This window comes from Papaver somniferum, chromosome 8, assembly GCF_003573695.1.
Source record: "Papaver somniferum cultivar HN1 chromosome 8, ASM357369v1, whole genome shotgun sequence".
NCBI lineage: Eukaryota > Viridiplantae > Streptophyta > Magnoliopsida > Ranunculales > Papaveraceae > Papaver > Papaver somniferum.
The window spans coordinates 160,680,508-160,694,423 of record NC_039365.1 but is presented as its reverse complement, the minus strand read 5'-3'; the positions used below and the strand labels follow the sequence as shown (position 1 = coordinate 160,694,423).

The 13,916-nt window shown below is 37.1% G+C and overlaps 2 protein-coding genes across 7 annotated transcripts; both read left to right on the top strand.

Moving 5' to 3' along the window:
• The first annotated feature begins 3,956 nt into the window (after window positions 1-3,956).
• On the top strand, window positions 3,957-9,062 carry LOC113303739 (ion channel CASTOR-like). Of its 4 annotated transcripts, XM_026552810.1 has the most exons (13): window positions 3,957-4,454; window positions 4,726-4,797; window positions 4,916-5,512; window positions 5,640-5,822; window positions 5,988-6,047; window positions 6,140-6,343; window positions 6,460-6,708; window positions 6,893-6,991; window positions 7,097-7,156; window positions 7,406-7,600; window positions 7,988-8,080; window positions 8,357-8,617; window positions 8,717-9,062. In XM_026552810.1, exons 1-13 carry the CDS (start codon window positions 4,053-4,055, stop codon window positions 8,933-8,935), a joined length of 2,694 nt encoding a protein of 897 aa, XP_026408595.1. In that variant the 5' UTR covers window positions 3,957-4,052; the 3' UTR covers window positions 8,936-9,062. The 4 variants fall into 4 exon arrangements, with proteins under 4 accessions (XP_026408595.1, XP_026408594.1, XP_026408596.1 ...); XM_026552809.1 differs by having other exon boundaries at window positions 6,893-7,156; XM_026552811.1 differs by lacking the exon at window positions 6,893-6,991 and having other exon boundaries at window positions 3,958-4,454; window positions 7,058-7,156.
• A 50-nt stretch (window positions 9,063-9,112) lies between these two features.
• LOC113303738 (probable sucrose-phosphate synthase 1) lies at window positions 9,113-13,711 on the top strand. 3 transcript variants are annotated; one of them, XM_026552807.1, is made up of 12 exons: window positions 9,113-9,254; window positions 9,561-9,808; window positions 9,895-9,958; window positions 10,079-10,762; window positions 10,927-11,034; window positions 11,190-11,321; window positions 11,419-11,595; window positions 11,723-11,776; window positions 11,860-11,922; window positions 12,012-12,836; window positions 12,928-13,055; window positions 13,192-13,711. In XM_026552807.1, the coding sequence occupies exons 2-12, from the start codon at window positions 9,642-9,644 to the stop codon at window positions 13,499-13,501; spliced, it is 2,712 nt and encodes a 903-aa protein (XP_026408592.1). In that variant the 5' UTR covers window positions 9,113-9,254; window positions 9,561-9,641; the 3' UTR covers window positions 13,502-13,711. The 3 variants fall into 3 exon arrangements, with proteins under 3 accessions (XP_026408592.1, XP_026408591.1, XP_026408593.1); XM_026552806.1 differs by having other exon boundaries at window positions 9,163-9,254; window positions 9,541-9,808; XM_026552808.1 differs by lacking the exons at window positions 9,113-9,254; window positions 10,927-11,034 and having other exon boundaries at window positions 9,360-9,808.
• The last annotated feature ends 205 nt before the right edge of the window (window positions 13,712-13,916 follow it).

Genomic DNA, 13,916 nt, shown 5'->3' with positions numbered 1-13,916 from the left:
AAAAGGTGGGATGCGGGGGGAACATATTTAGAAAACTTAATCCCATAAATTTTCTTAGCTAAGTCATCTTTAAAAATAAGTTTAGACAAAAATTCCATGCAAATATGAAGAGATATGGAGAAAAAAGTGTCTCCCTGTCTTAGACCTCTTTCAACTTCAAAAACTTGAACCTGAATCCCATTAAGAAGAATAGAGAAAGAGATAGTAGAGACACATTGGATAATAATTTGACACCAATAATCATTGAAACCATAAACATACAATATTTTTTCAAGAGATGGCCATTCTATTCTATCTAATGCTTTCGAAACATCAATTTTCAAAGTAAAATGCCGATTTTTGTTTTTAGAAGTTTTCGTAGTATGTAAGATCTCATGCGCTATTATTATGTTATCAATAATCTAACGACCACGAATAAAAGCCGGTTGATGTTGAGAAATCATTTTTCATAAAAGAAGCTTAAGTTTGTTAGCTAGAATTTTGGATATAAATTTATAGATGGTATTACTCAAGCTAATGGGTTCTGAACTTTTCAGATCAAACTGATATAAGAAAAAAATTAATTGTTTACGCATATAAGCCAAAACAAAAAGGTTTCAATCCAATAGCTTGGATCAGACTACATATGCCGAAAAGACATGGAGGTTTTCAAAATTTATCTAATTTTAAGTTAGCTTTGTTAACCAAGATGGCATGGAGAACTGTTACTAAACTAGATATATTGGCAGTTAGAGTCTTAAATCCAAGTATTTTCCTAATCGCCAACCAATACATCATGTAATTAACAACAAAGGTACTTGGATTTGATAAGATTTAGTTAAAGGTCTGGACATAGTTAGGAAATACTATATTTGGGAGGTATCAAGAAGTGAAGATATCAGTATACAGATAGATAATTGGGAAGAAACTCGAGTTTTGCCTCGACCAACGGAGTTTCTCCTTCAAGATTATACCCAAGTCTCACAACTTATTAACCCATATATTGTTTAATGGGAGGATGATGCTCTTTATGAGTTATTTGATCAAGAACAGGTTGATAAAATCCATCTCATACGCCTCTCAATCTCACGTACTGACACTCTACGTTGGTCTCTCATAAATTCAGGTAACTTCTTGACTAAAGCTACGTATCAGTCTACTCTCAAACATTAGTGTGTTGCCACACCACAAGAACAGAAACAATGGCTTAGGGTTTGGCATATGCATAAGTTTAAACTTTTCATTTGGAAGTGCTTGCATAATATTCTTCCTCTAAAAAATTGGTTCTTTAGGATTGGTAATACCTCTGATGATTTGTATCCTTTATGTGGTATGTCTGAGGAAAATTTTGATCATTGTGCTTTTACAAGAGTTGCTTGCGTTTGTTTCTCGTCTTCAAGTTTTTGCTGTTTTGTGTAACTTCTCTTCTCCCCAGGATTGAATTATTACTTGATTGCAGACAAGATCATCTCAGCGTCAGGCTGAGCAGTATTGATTATATGTTTTGATTATGTGGCAGGGTTGGAAAGATAGATGCGATGCTAATATGGAAAACTTAGCTCAGCATCCAGCATCATTAGTTAACACAATTAAAATTTATCCTACCAACATCAATCAGACATGAAAGTTTTATAAATCTTTACATTAATCTGTTTTTTTCCTGTTGCTATAAATACAATGCAATTTGGCCTTCAACAATCTTTCTTACCTTTGCATAATATATGCATGATAATGTTTTCTGATGCATCGATCTTTAGGTAAAATTCAACTGTTGCAGGTTGTAGAATCGTCCTCATTAGATCCAGTGGAGACTTCGCAGTAACTAAATGTTGGACCGCCTCTATAGATTCTATCATGGAAGCATAAGTCAAAGCTTTAGCGGATGTAATAGAATAGGCTTCGCAGTTTCAATTGGAAAATTTGTTTTTTAGTGCAGACAATCTCTCGTCAGTTCAAGCAGTAAATGGTGGCCCTCACTCCATCAACTGAAAAAAATAATTCATATATAAATGATTGTTCCAAACAAATAAAGAAAAAGAAAGATTTATCAGCTTATTAGTGAAGTTATTAGCATTAGAACCTCTTATACCATAATTCCAGTTATCTTCAATAAGTTTACGAAAATTATCATGACTAAGCCAGATTCTGATTATTCTAAAGGGTCTAAATATTTGAAACTTTTTTAACAAAGTTGTTTCTAAGAGGGTCGGGATATAATCATATAGAACCCTTATTAAATGTTTAAATATCACATTAGGGAATAGTCTGATCCAATCCGTAGAGGCTAAGATCCTATCAATTCTCTCTTTGATATTTTTCTAACCTTGTATTAGAGCATTGTTCGGTTGAACCCGCCAACTCCACCACCAGCAGAATTGCACCACCACCGTTCTACCGCCAATGTCTTTACCCTTTAACTTCATTGTTGTCACTACCTCTACCACTATCAGTGGTACTGTTAGTGAAAGAACATCCGGAAGAAAAATAAGATAAAAAGAGGTAAGTTAGGTTATGGAGGATTTATAATTGCCGAACGTGATGATGAAGGATTTAGTTATAAATATTAATTTTTTAATTATATTAATATTTATAGTTGTAATCTTATCTGAAAAATAAAATAACACATTTAAGATGATCTAATGGTAACTAACCAGCTAACTTATTAGCGACATCACGGGAAAACATGGTCCTTAAGTAAGTGCTTTTGTGTCTAAGTTGCTTAACACGTAAGGACGGAGCCAAGACTTATGTGCTACGGGGTCGAACAAATTTTATATCATCAAGAGTCGGTAACACCAACACGGCATGTCAGAATTCTTGAAAATTTCATATTTTACCCCAAATGGCTTGAAGATTTCGTGTTTTACCCCAACAATGATGGTTTCCGGCATCGTAATTCCCACGTCACTGTCTTCTGGTCCATCAACATTTGTTTTCTCTAGTTCTCTTTATAGAGAGTTTTCCGGAAAAAAGTGAATAAAAAATATTTTTAACCCATAACTAATACAAATTTGAATTTTTCCATCAACATTTGCACCCACAAGACATTGAAATCACCCAAAACCCAACTCCTTTTTTATGGAATTTCAAAACTTAGTGTGTGCAAGTGGGTCCCCTCCATTATTGTTAGCCGATAGCGAGGTAATGTACCCAAAACCCAACTCCTTTTTTTATGGAATTTCAAAACTTAGTGTGTGCAAGTGGGGTTCCCTCCATTATTGTTAGCCGATAGCGAGGTAATGTGTGTTTTGCCGTTGATCTTCCAACTAAACTCCGGAGGAAATTTAATGTTCTCAAACATCGGGACAATTCATATTTTGATGCAGGTTTTAATTTCTAGAGAAACTGGGTCAATTATCCAAATATTTTTAAAACATGGTTCTAATGGACGAGTAAAAATTAATATGCGTGAAATGGACACCAAAAATATACCAAGAATGAATATGGATTCATCCTGGCTTAAACTTTAAAAACAGCGAGGATGAAACTGGATGCATCCTGATATAAATCAAAAATAAGAAAAAATATTTAGGATGAAATTGTTTACATCCTAACTATTTTTATATTCTCGCCCATCTAAACAGTATCAAATTTTACATTTCTTTTTCACCCTGAAATTGTCATAATTGATTAATTAACCAATTTTACGTAATTAATTTCTAAAATTTATATTTCTGGTCAGTCCTGTAATTATTCCGATACTAATTTGGGATTGTTATCATTTAACGGGACGGTCTTCTTCTCAAAGGTTCTAAAACGAGCGAAAGACCGTATCAAAAAAATGTAAAAAGAAAAACTAGCACTCCCTATCACGACTCTTATTCAATGTAACGTTTATTGGCTTTGTAAGATGCTCATTTTTGTCCTATTCATTCCAAAAGCTATACCCCAATATATTTGACCACATTTAACAAACATTTTAATTTCCAACCACTTCTCTAAACTTGATTGAACACACATATAAATCCTTAATTAAAACAAATCATTCCCCTTGAAATTGTATTTAATCATCATCTTTCTAACAAAACCAAACGACTAATCAAAACCCATAATCTTTTAAAATAATACCAAACATGTCCTTTATGGATCCTGATCAGCCTTCTTCGTCTTGTAACAGGGATTGGTTTTTCCCTTCTCCTTCGTTCATTCATTCAACTCATCCTACTCCTACTTCAAGAACTCTAAAACCTCCTAAAAAATTCTACTCTTCAGCACGCCGTAGTGGCTCGCAGAAAATACCTTATCCACTTGAACCGCCATTATCTCAGAAATCCACTCCGATTTTACCATTGGATAATAGATATGGTGGAATTCCAAGAAGAATTGATTTTGATCGTACAAGAGACAAAATGCAAAGATCTGATGATGAAACCATTCCAACGGAGAAGAAGAACTTGGTGGAAGAGAAAACTACTACGATTGTTGGGAGATTAAAAAGTTGTTTCCGATGGAATCGACGGAATTTGGTTTTCCCGGTAACTACATTTGCTTTTTTTTTTTTTTTTTTTCGTTTCTCTGTTTTGACTGCTTGTTGACTTCAACGATGACTTGAGTTATTACACCCCACCACCTGTGCTTTTACTTTTTATTAGCATGTGACACGTGTAAATTGTTTATAAAGTTTGACATTTTGAATTTTTTTTTTTGATAGACGACATTTTAGAATCCTTGAAATGAGCATTCATCAAGTTTGACATTTTGAATATATCGGCTTGAAAGTGTGTCTCAGAGTTAGTTTTTTGGCAGGTTATTCTCACAATCTTCTTTTATCTTCTACGCAAGAACTTTAATTTGCAAGGACAGGTTAAGGATTCAGAGGTAACTAACTAAACTAACTTATTTTTACACGAGTATAAACATGTTCAGTGTTCAACTGTTCATTATACTTTCTTGCAATGGATGTATTGGATTGATGTACCATTTTTTTCTTTCACAGGAACAGATTTTAATATTAAAGTTGAGATTACAAGAATGTAATTTACCGGACTCCGTTCACATTATCAATTCAAATGCAGAAGAAAATTTTATATCTACTGAAAGTTTGAGAACTTTAGCTTTGATTTTCTCGTTATTACTTTTGTCAACACCGTTTCTTATTTTCAAGTATGTTGATTACGTTTCGAAAACTAGAAGATCTTCAAAAGAAGTTTCCTTGAACAAACAGTTAGAATATCACGTGGACGTGTTTTTATCAGTTCATCCTTATACAAAGCCGTCGGCGTTGCTAATTGCAACCCTGCTGCTTATATTTATTGGTGGGGTTGCATTGTTTGGTGTGACTGATGATGGCTTAGCGGATTGTCTATGGTTGTCTTGGACTTATGTTGCTAGTTCAGGAAACCATGCGGACTCTGAAGGAATTGGTCCGAGGTTAGTTTCAATTTCTATAAGTTTTGGTGGTATGCTTATATTTGCTATGATGCTTGGACTTGTTTCCGATGCAATCTCCGAGAAATTAGATTCATTACGGAAGGGAAAAAGTGAAGTTGTTGAGAGCAGTCATACTTTAATTCTTGGTTGGAGCGAAAAATTGGTATTTTACTCTAGTCATGTCCATATTCTCGAAAGTTCTCATTTTCAAAACCCTTATCTGCTCACTTTTATGTATGCGTATTGGGTGCTCAAATATCTTCTGACAAGTAGTTCTGCTTCAATCGCAGGGTACACTATTGAATCAGCTTGTCATAGCCAATGAGAGTTTGGGTGGAGGGACTGTGGTTGTAATGGCTGAGAGAGATAAAGAAGAGATGGAACTTGACATTGCCAAAATGGAATTTGATTTTAGAGAAACATCTGTTATATGCAGAAGTGGAAACCCTTGTATTCTAGCTGACCTGAAAAAGGTTATGTTTGATTTTCCTTATCCATTTTTTAGTCTATTTCATTCACACAAGCCAAATCCTCAATAAGCTGCAAATATTTTAATTGCATTATATGAGCTGTAAATGAAACATAATTGTGACTACTATATTTCGAAACTTACTAAACTACAGAAGGTGTTCCTGCAGGTTTCTGTCTCCAAGGCCCGCGCTATCATTGTGCTTGCTGAAGATGGCAATGCTGACCAGGTCTATATCATTTCAAGATTGGGAAATTATTTTATCAACTCTTATGTTAATATTTGACTAATCTCTGTAGTATCAATGTGGTCTGGTAACAGAGTGATGCTCGTGCATTAAGGACAGTTTTGAGTCTGACAGGAGTAAAAGAAGGGCTGAGAGGACATATAGTGGTGGAACTTAGTGACCTAGACAACGAGGTGCTGGTAAAACTTGTTGGTGGAGAACTTGTTGAAACTGTTGTTGCTCATGATGTCATTGGCCGCTTGATGATTCAGTGTGCTCGACAACCAGGCCTTGCTCAGGTCAATTTACTAGTTAGTAACTTTTTCATGTTCTTCTTGTCTTACAATAGATTATATTTGCATTTTTATTTTTATTTTTTCCTTGGCTTTTTCTTTCTTAAATCTGGGAACTACAGATTTGGGAAGATATACTTGGATTTGAAAACTGTGAGTTTTACATCAAAAGATGGCCGGGATTGGATGGAATGTGTTTTGAAGATGTATTGATCAGCTTCGCGGACGCTATTCCTTGTGGAGTGAAGTCGGTAGCTTGTGGAGGAAAGATAATTTTGAATCCTGATGACTCTTATGTTCTACAAGAAGGCGATGAAGTTCTTGTAATTGCTGAAGATGACGATACTTATGCTCCAACCACATTGCCAATGGTGAAGTCTTATCTGTTGAACATTTATTTTTATTAGAAATATCAAAAACGGGAACAAGAATGGAAAAATGAACTTTAGGTTGATCACTTTGACTTCTAGAAGATTTTCCTCCCATGCCATGGAGTTTATAATGAAGTCCTAGACAATAAAAACTTACGAGCATATAATCAATTTCACCATTCAGGTTAAAGAGGCATCATTGATAGAAATTATTCGGCCAACAAAAGAGCCACAGAAGATTTTACTTTGTGGATGGAGACGGGACATTGATGATATGATAGTGGTAAGTTCTTTCTGCCAAGCTCCTAATCGCTTCTTGTTTTTTGTTTTTCCTGTCTTGATAAAACAGGTCTGGAGAGGGAATCCACTGAAAGATTTAATGGTTCAGAAGTTGCATGAAAAAATTCTTTTTTGTGGTTGGCGCCGAGATATGGAAGATATGATTATGGTAATGCTACAGACGATATATGATCGATCTTGCATTAGTACTTGGTTGGACACATTTGTGTAGCGTGATGCTTGACATCTCAGAAACATTTTCCTTGCAATATTTTCATGGATGTTCGTATTGGTCAGAACGCAAAATGTGGATCTGTCTCTTTGGAGAATCTATCAATGTTCTTCTTTTCTTTAGAAGTACAATGTGGTAAGTGTCCAAATGTCGATCTATTTATTGCTCTGGATTTTGCTGTCTCAGGTATTGGATGCATTCTTGGCACCTGAGTCAGAGTTGTGGATGTTCAATGAAGTTCCAGAAAATGACAGAGTTAAAAAACTTACTGATGGTGGTCTTGATTTCGACCGTTTAATGAACATTACTCTGGTTCATCGTGAAGGAAATGCTGTTATTCGCCGCAACTTGGAAAGTCTCCCCTTGGAGACCTTTGATTCTGTGAGTAGAACACCTTAATTCAGAGTTTTGTAATGATAAGACTCGCTGCTGGTATTCAGTGTTTTGGAATGATAAGACTTGCTGCTGGTGAACCATGCAATAGCATTTTTGTTGGTTAAACAAAACCGTCCGGAACCATATAACCAAATTTACCTGGAACTAACACTATAGGTTCCTTTGATGGCTTGGTCTAGAGATCTTGCTTCCTGGTTTAATCCTATTTCGGATAAGAAATTATGTCATGTTAGCTTAATTCTTTTTACTTCTCTTTCCCTTTGTCCAACCCAAGCATGGTTAGGATTGCAGTTTACATGAAACCAGTATTGATGAATATGATTTTCTCTCCCTTTCTTGATTAACCAGTTGCCAAGTTTATGGCATGTACAGATTTTGATTTTGGCTGATGAATCCGTCGAAGATTCAGCAATCCAAGCTGACTCAAGATCTCTCGCCACATTATTGTTAATCCGTGACATCCAGGTATAACATCATTTCTTATGTGTGCTTCCATTTTATCTGCTACCTTTCAGACCCAAGCATAAGTTCTTATACAAATGCTGGGTGTCCAATGGTTCTTTTCGATGAATGTTTCAATATTTCAAACGCCAGGACATTCTTTGCCGATGGATTCTGAAAAATGCACGAAAAATACCAAATTGTTTGTACCAACAGCAACTTCAACTGAGACAAACCAAGATAACTTTTTTTCGAAAACTACCGGCCTGTTTTGTACTTAGTTTTTTCACAAATTTGCAGGCAAAGCGTCTTCCTTATAGTAAAGAAACCCCGATTCATAGAGGAGCCTTCTCAAAGGTTTCTTGGATGGGAGAAATGCAACAAGCTTCAGATAAATCAGTCATAATAAGTGAAATTCTTGATCCGCGGACTAAAAATCTGTTATCCATGTCGAAAATCAGTGACTATGTTTTATCAAATGAGCTGGTCAGCATGGCATTAGCTATGGTTGCTGAGGATCGCCAAATAAATGATGTGTTAGAAGAACTCTTTGCTGAGGAGGTAGCTGACACCTGCAGCTAATCCATTTCTATCGTATTTTCTTCTCTTTGCATGCAAGTTGATTTTTATTTTCATTTTGTCTTTCTTGGCTTGAATCAGGGAAACGAGATGCATATAAGACAAGCCAATCTTTACCTTCATGAAGAGGAGGAATTGAATTTTTTTGAAGTACTGTTACGTGCTCGTCAGAGGAAAGAAATTGTGATTGGATACCGGCTCGCAAATGCTGAGCGAGCTGTCATTAACCCTCCTAACAAGAGTGAGCGGCGAAATTGGTCGTCCAAGGATGCTTTCGTTGTGATTGCTGAAAAAGAATGAAAATTCCATTATAGGAGTATATTTTATTTTGATTTGAAACTCTTTATTTGAGAGATGTAAATAATTATATGCACGGTGGAGACCAAAAGTTTGGTCCTTCACTCAGCTAAATGGCTAAATTGTTCCACATAGAAGAGAACTTTTATGCTCTCAATTGACTGCACGTCTGCAAGAAGTCTGCATTTTATCCCACCTCCTGGTAATGCAAATGCTTCCCCGCAACTTTATACTTTAGCCAAGTACTGAAGCGCAGTGTGACTTCGCTTCTTTTGGAGCCAACGTGGCTTGACTCGTGCTCAGTTTACTAATCTGTAGTTAGGTGAGATTGTGATGTTTATTCTGATGCATGCTTTAATGCCACTTGCCTATTTTTCTATGCAACAGGTCGCATTCTTGATTCACTTCAATCATCTAGGCACGATCTCCTTTTTGTTTTCCCCTAGAAATTAAGGATTCCATGTTCTTGGTTAAATCTTTATTATTATATGGAAAAAAAATCATCTACTTCATAAATTTTTTTGAAGAAGTGGATGTCTTACATTTTCCTGATTACTGAAAGTAGTGTTACCACGTTATATTCAGCTCTTACCTACTTCTCAGATTAGGCTTCTGTTTCATGATGCAGGTTAAAGGAGATGAAGCTCCACTTAGTGCAAAATATCATCACCCTGAACGAAAAAGAAGCCATTGGGAGGCAACTGCTGATATGTCTGAAGATTTCTCAGAAGGAGAAACAGATGACTATGCAAGTGACATTTCTACTGATGAAAGCAGAGATGGAAAAGTACCAGGAACTGGTGATGCTATTGTGACGATTAATACCTGGGATGGTAATCACCAGAAAGAAAACACATTGTACGTTGTGTTAGTAAGGTATGCATCATATTCATCTTGCTGTCTTATAACACATGGTTGTTACCTGGTCTTCTAAGAATTAGTTTTAATTCTGTAATATACAGCCTCCATGGTCTCATTAGGGGTGAGAATATGGAGCTTGGTTGTGATTCTGATACTGGTGGTCAGGTACCTCTCTGATGCTTCTTTTGCTCCTTGTCTACATTACGGTTTTGAAAAATCTAAACTTCCCCTAGGAAGATCTATATCATCCTCACTTAGAGGAGGCCTAAATGTCACTTATTGTAGGTTAAATATGTCGTCGAACTTGCAAGGGCTCTAGCTACAATGCCCGGAGTTTGTCGGGTCGATTTGCTTACGAGACAAGTATTAGCTCCAAATGTAGACTGGAGTTATGGTGAACCCGCAGAGATGCTTCCTCCTAGAGGCTCTGAAGAATTCATGCATGACAAGGGAGACAGTAGTGGTGCATATATTGTTCGTATACCGTTTGCGCCAAGAGATAAGTATATCCCCAAGGAGCTTTTGTGGCCGCATATTCCCGAATTCGTTGATGGTGCACTGAAGCATATTGTACAGATGTCCAAAATTTTAGGGGAACATATTGGTAGAGGGGAACCAGTTTGGCCAATCGCCATCCATGGACACTATGCTGATGCTGGCGACTCTGCTGCTCTTCTCTCTGGTGCGTTAAACGTTCCTATGATTTTCACAGGCCACTCTCTTGGCCGGGATAAGCTGGAACAGGCCATGAAAAAAGGATGTCTATCAAGAAAAGAATTAAATGCAACATACAAAATAATGCGTAGGATAGAGGCCGAAGAGCTCTCACTTGATGCTTCAGAAATAGTTATAACTAGCACCATGCAAGAGGTGGAAAAGCAATGGAGTTTGTATGATGGTTTTGATGTTCAACTTGAGCATAAACTACGAAATGTTACCTGTGATGGCAAGTACATGCCCCGAATGTTCGTAAGTATAAGCTACAAAGTCTTAATTGTTAATTCATGCTTTTTCTAGTTTCCTGGTGGAACAATATATACAGTGTTGACCCTTACGCATATATATTATGATTGGTGGGTGAAGTTGACTTAGTTTTATTATCTGAGGCGAGCTTTTTTAATTGAAATGTGAAGGTAATTCCTCCTGGCATGGAATTCAATCACATGGCTTTGCCTGAAGGTGTTATTAATGGTGAACCCAGACTAAATGAAGCTTCTTCTGACCCGCCTATTTGGTCCGAGGTCTTACTCTTTTTCCATACGCAGCTTTGCTTCCGAATTCGATGGCGTTTCTTCAAACTGAAATCTTTGGCTATTCTTATAAGAAATCATCAGTTTGGTCTTCTTGGAGATGTACTCTCATTTATAACTAGCTATCTCATTTTTGTGTCTGGCAGATAAAGCGCTTTTTGACCAATCCTCACAAGCCTATGATCCTTGCACTAGCTAGACCGGACCCCAAAAAGAACATCACAACCTTGGTCAAAGCATTTGGAGAGTGTCGTCAGCTAAGAGAGCTGGCCAACCTTGTATGTCTGTTAGAAGGGATTTACCTTTTTTTCTCTCCTCTCTTGTTTTTTCATGTACAGATTTTTAGAAATTTCTCATATACATCTGTTATTGCAGACATTAATAATGGGTAACCGGGAAGGAATTGATGAAATGCCAGGCTATAATGCGTCTGTTCTTGTCTCAGTACTTAAACTAATTGACAATTATGATTTGTACGGTCATATAGCATATCCCAAACACCACAAGCAGCCTGATGTTCCTGACATTTATCGTCTTGCAGCAAAGACTAAGGTAATGTGATTTCTGAAGGAGTTTCTTATGATAAGAATTACAAGATAAGAGCAAGTGTATGTGGTGGAACTGCGTGGGTAGAAACATATGCTGTTGGATTTTTGAACTCTAATTTGTTTCTGTGCAGGGTGTCTTCATAAATCCAGCTTACATTGAACCATTTGGACTGACTCTTATAGAGGTGCTTCTTTGTTAGTGTTCCGCGTACAACAACTGTGTTTTTTCATATAGGTAACATAATTATTTCTATTTGATGACAACCAGGCAGCAGCTCATGGTTTGCCAATTGTTGCTACAATCAATGGAGGTCCAGTTGATATACACCGGGTATGTTAATCAACCAATTGTTACCCTCACTGTTTAGTAATCTTTACAAAATTTGTTAGGGTATTTAGTTTCTAGTCGGCTGTTTGTAGGTTCTTGACAATGGCATCCTTGTTAATCCGCATAATCAACATGCCATTGCTGATGCTCTACTAGAGCTGATTACTAACAAGCAGCGCTGGGAGAAATGTCGGCAGAATGGATTGGATAGGATTCACCATTTTTCATGGCCAGAACATTGCAAGACCTACCTTTCTCACATAGCCAATTATAGGCCAAGGCATCCACAATGGCAAAGAAATAATGAGTTTGATGACTCGAGAGAGATACACAAGAAAATGGATGAGGTTGTTGGATATCTTGATAATGCTGTAGAATCTATTGAACATCCTACTAATAATAGCAAGAGTAGGAATTTCGGAGACACTACTGGTAAATTCCCTGCACTGAGGCTGAGAAAGCATATTTTTGTAATTGCTGTCGACTATGATGATAATGCAGATATTGTACGAATGATTAAGAATGTTTTTGAGGCAACAGTCGAGGAGAAAGCCTCAGGTGCAGTAGGGTTCATTCTATCAACAGCCTTGACCATATCGGAGATAAACTCTTGCCTAGTCTACGGGGGACTAAGTGCAACAGATTTTGATGCTTATATCTGCAACAGTGGAGGGGATCTCTACTATCCATCTTCAGAAAATGATAATCACTTTGGGCTTCCTTTTGTACTCGACTCAGATTACCATTCACAAATCAAATACCGTTGGGGTGGAGAGTGCTTAAGAAAGGCTTTAGTTCACTGGGCTGCTAATATTGCTGGTAAAGAGGGGGGAAATGGGAAATCATTCGTTATAAATGAAGATACTCAGAGATCAACCACCTACTGTCATTCATTCAAAGTGGAAAACCCATCGTTGGTACGTAAATTGATTCTCAGTTTTCTAAGTTTTAAGGTTCTTCTAGCTATATTAAGTTGGAACAGCATGACTTATCATTAAGTCTTCACAGATTCCACCTTTCTCAGAGATTCGTAAGTTGATGAGAATCAAAGCCCTCCGGGGCCATGTCATCTACTGTCACAATGGGACTAAGCTCCATGTAATTCCTGTACTGGCGTCGCGAGCGCAAGCCCTCAGGTACATACGTGCTCGCTTTTGTCTTTGCTACATACTAAGGCCCTTCCTCTTGTTAACAACTGTGGCTACTAAGTGTTAATGTTACGAATGATTAACTATACTCGTTAAACTAGCCTTAATTTTTTTTTTCTTTCAGGTATCTATACATCAGATGGGGAACAGAACTGACGAATATGGTTGTTATTGTTGGAGAATGTGGAGACACAGATTACGAAGGATTGCTTGGAGGAGTACACAAGACAGTAGTGTTAAACGGGGTTTGCAGAAAAGCACGAACTGTGCTTCACTCTAATAGGAATTACCCACTCGAAGATGTTATCGCGTATGATAACCCCAACATCGTTCATACTGGCGAGGGTTGCAGCAGCACTGACATAAAGACTGCACTTGGAAAACTAGGTGTTATAACGACCTTGGCGATTCGACCCGGTTTGCAACTTCATTGAGTAAATAAATAGCAAAACTGTTTGGCAAGGAAGCAAATATTAATTTCGGGTTACAAATGCAGTTCCATTCCATTTGCACTGCCAAAGTAGTTCACCAGAAAAACAAAACAAAAACTGTATTTGCTTCACTTTTGTGGTTAATATTTTGCGATCTGATTTGATTTTCTTGCGGTGACCCACATTATATCTAAATCCAACTCTTATGATTTCACTCCCAAATAAAAAAAATTCTTTAAGGCTGCTGTGACATTAACCTAATAGGAATTCCTGTTGGTAGACTCCTCCTCTAGAAATTCCTGCGGTCAGACGTTTATACATAGAGTTTGGCACTGCCCAGTTTAGTAGTATGCTTACAGATAACCTAACCTAATAGATCCCCGCATTGCTGCCGGAAAAGCTGCAAAACCTGAAGGAA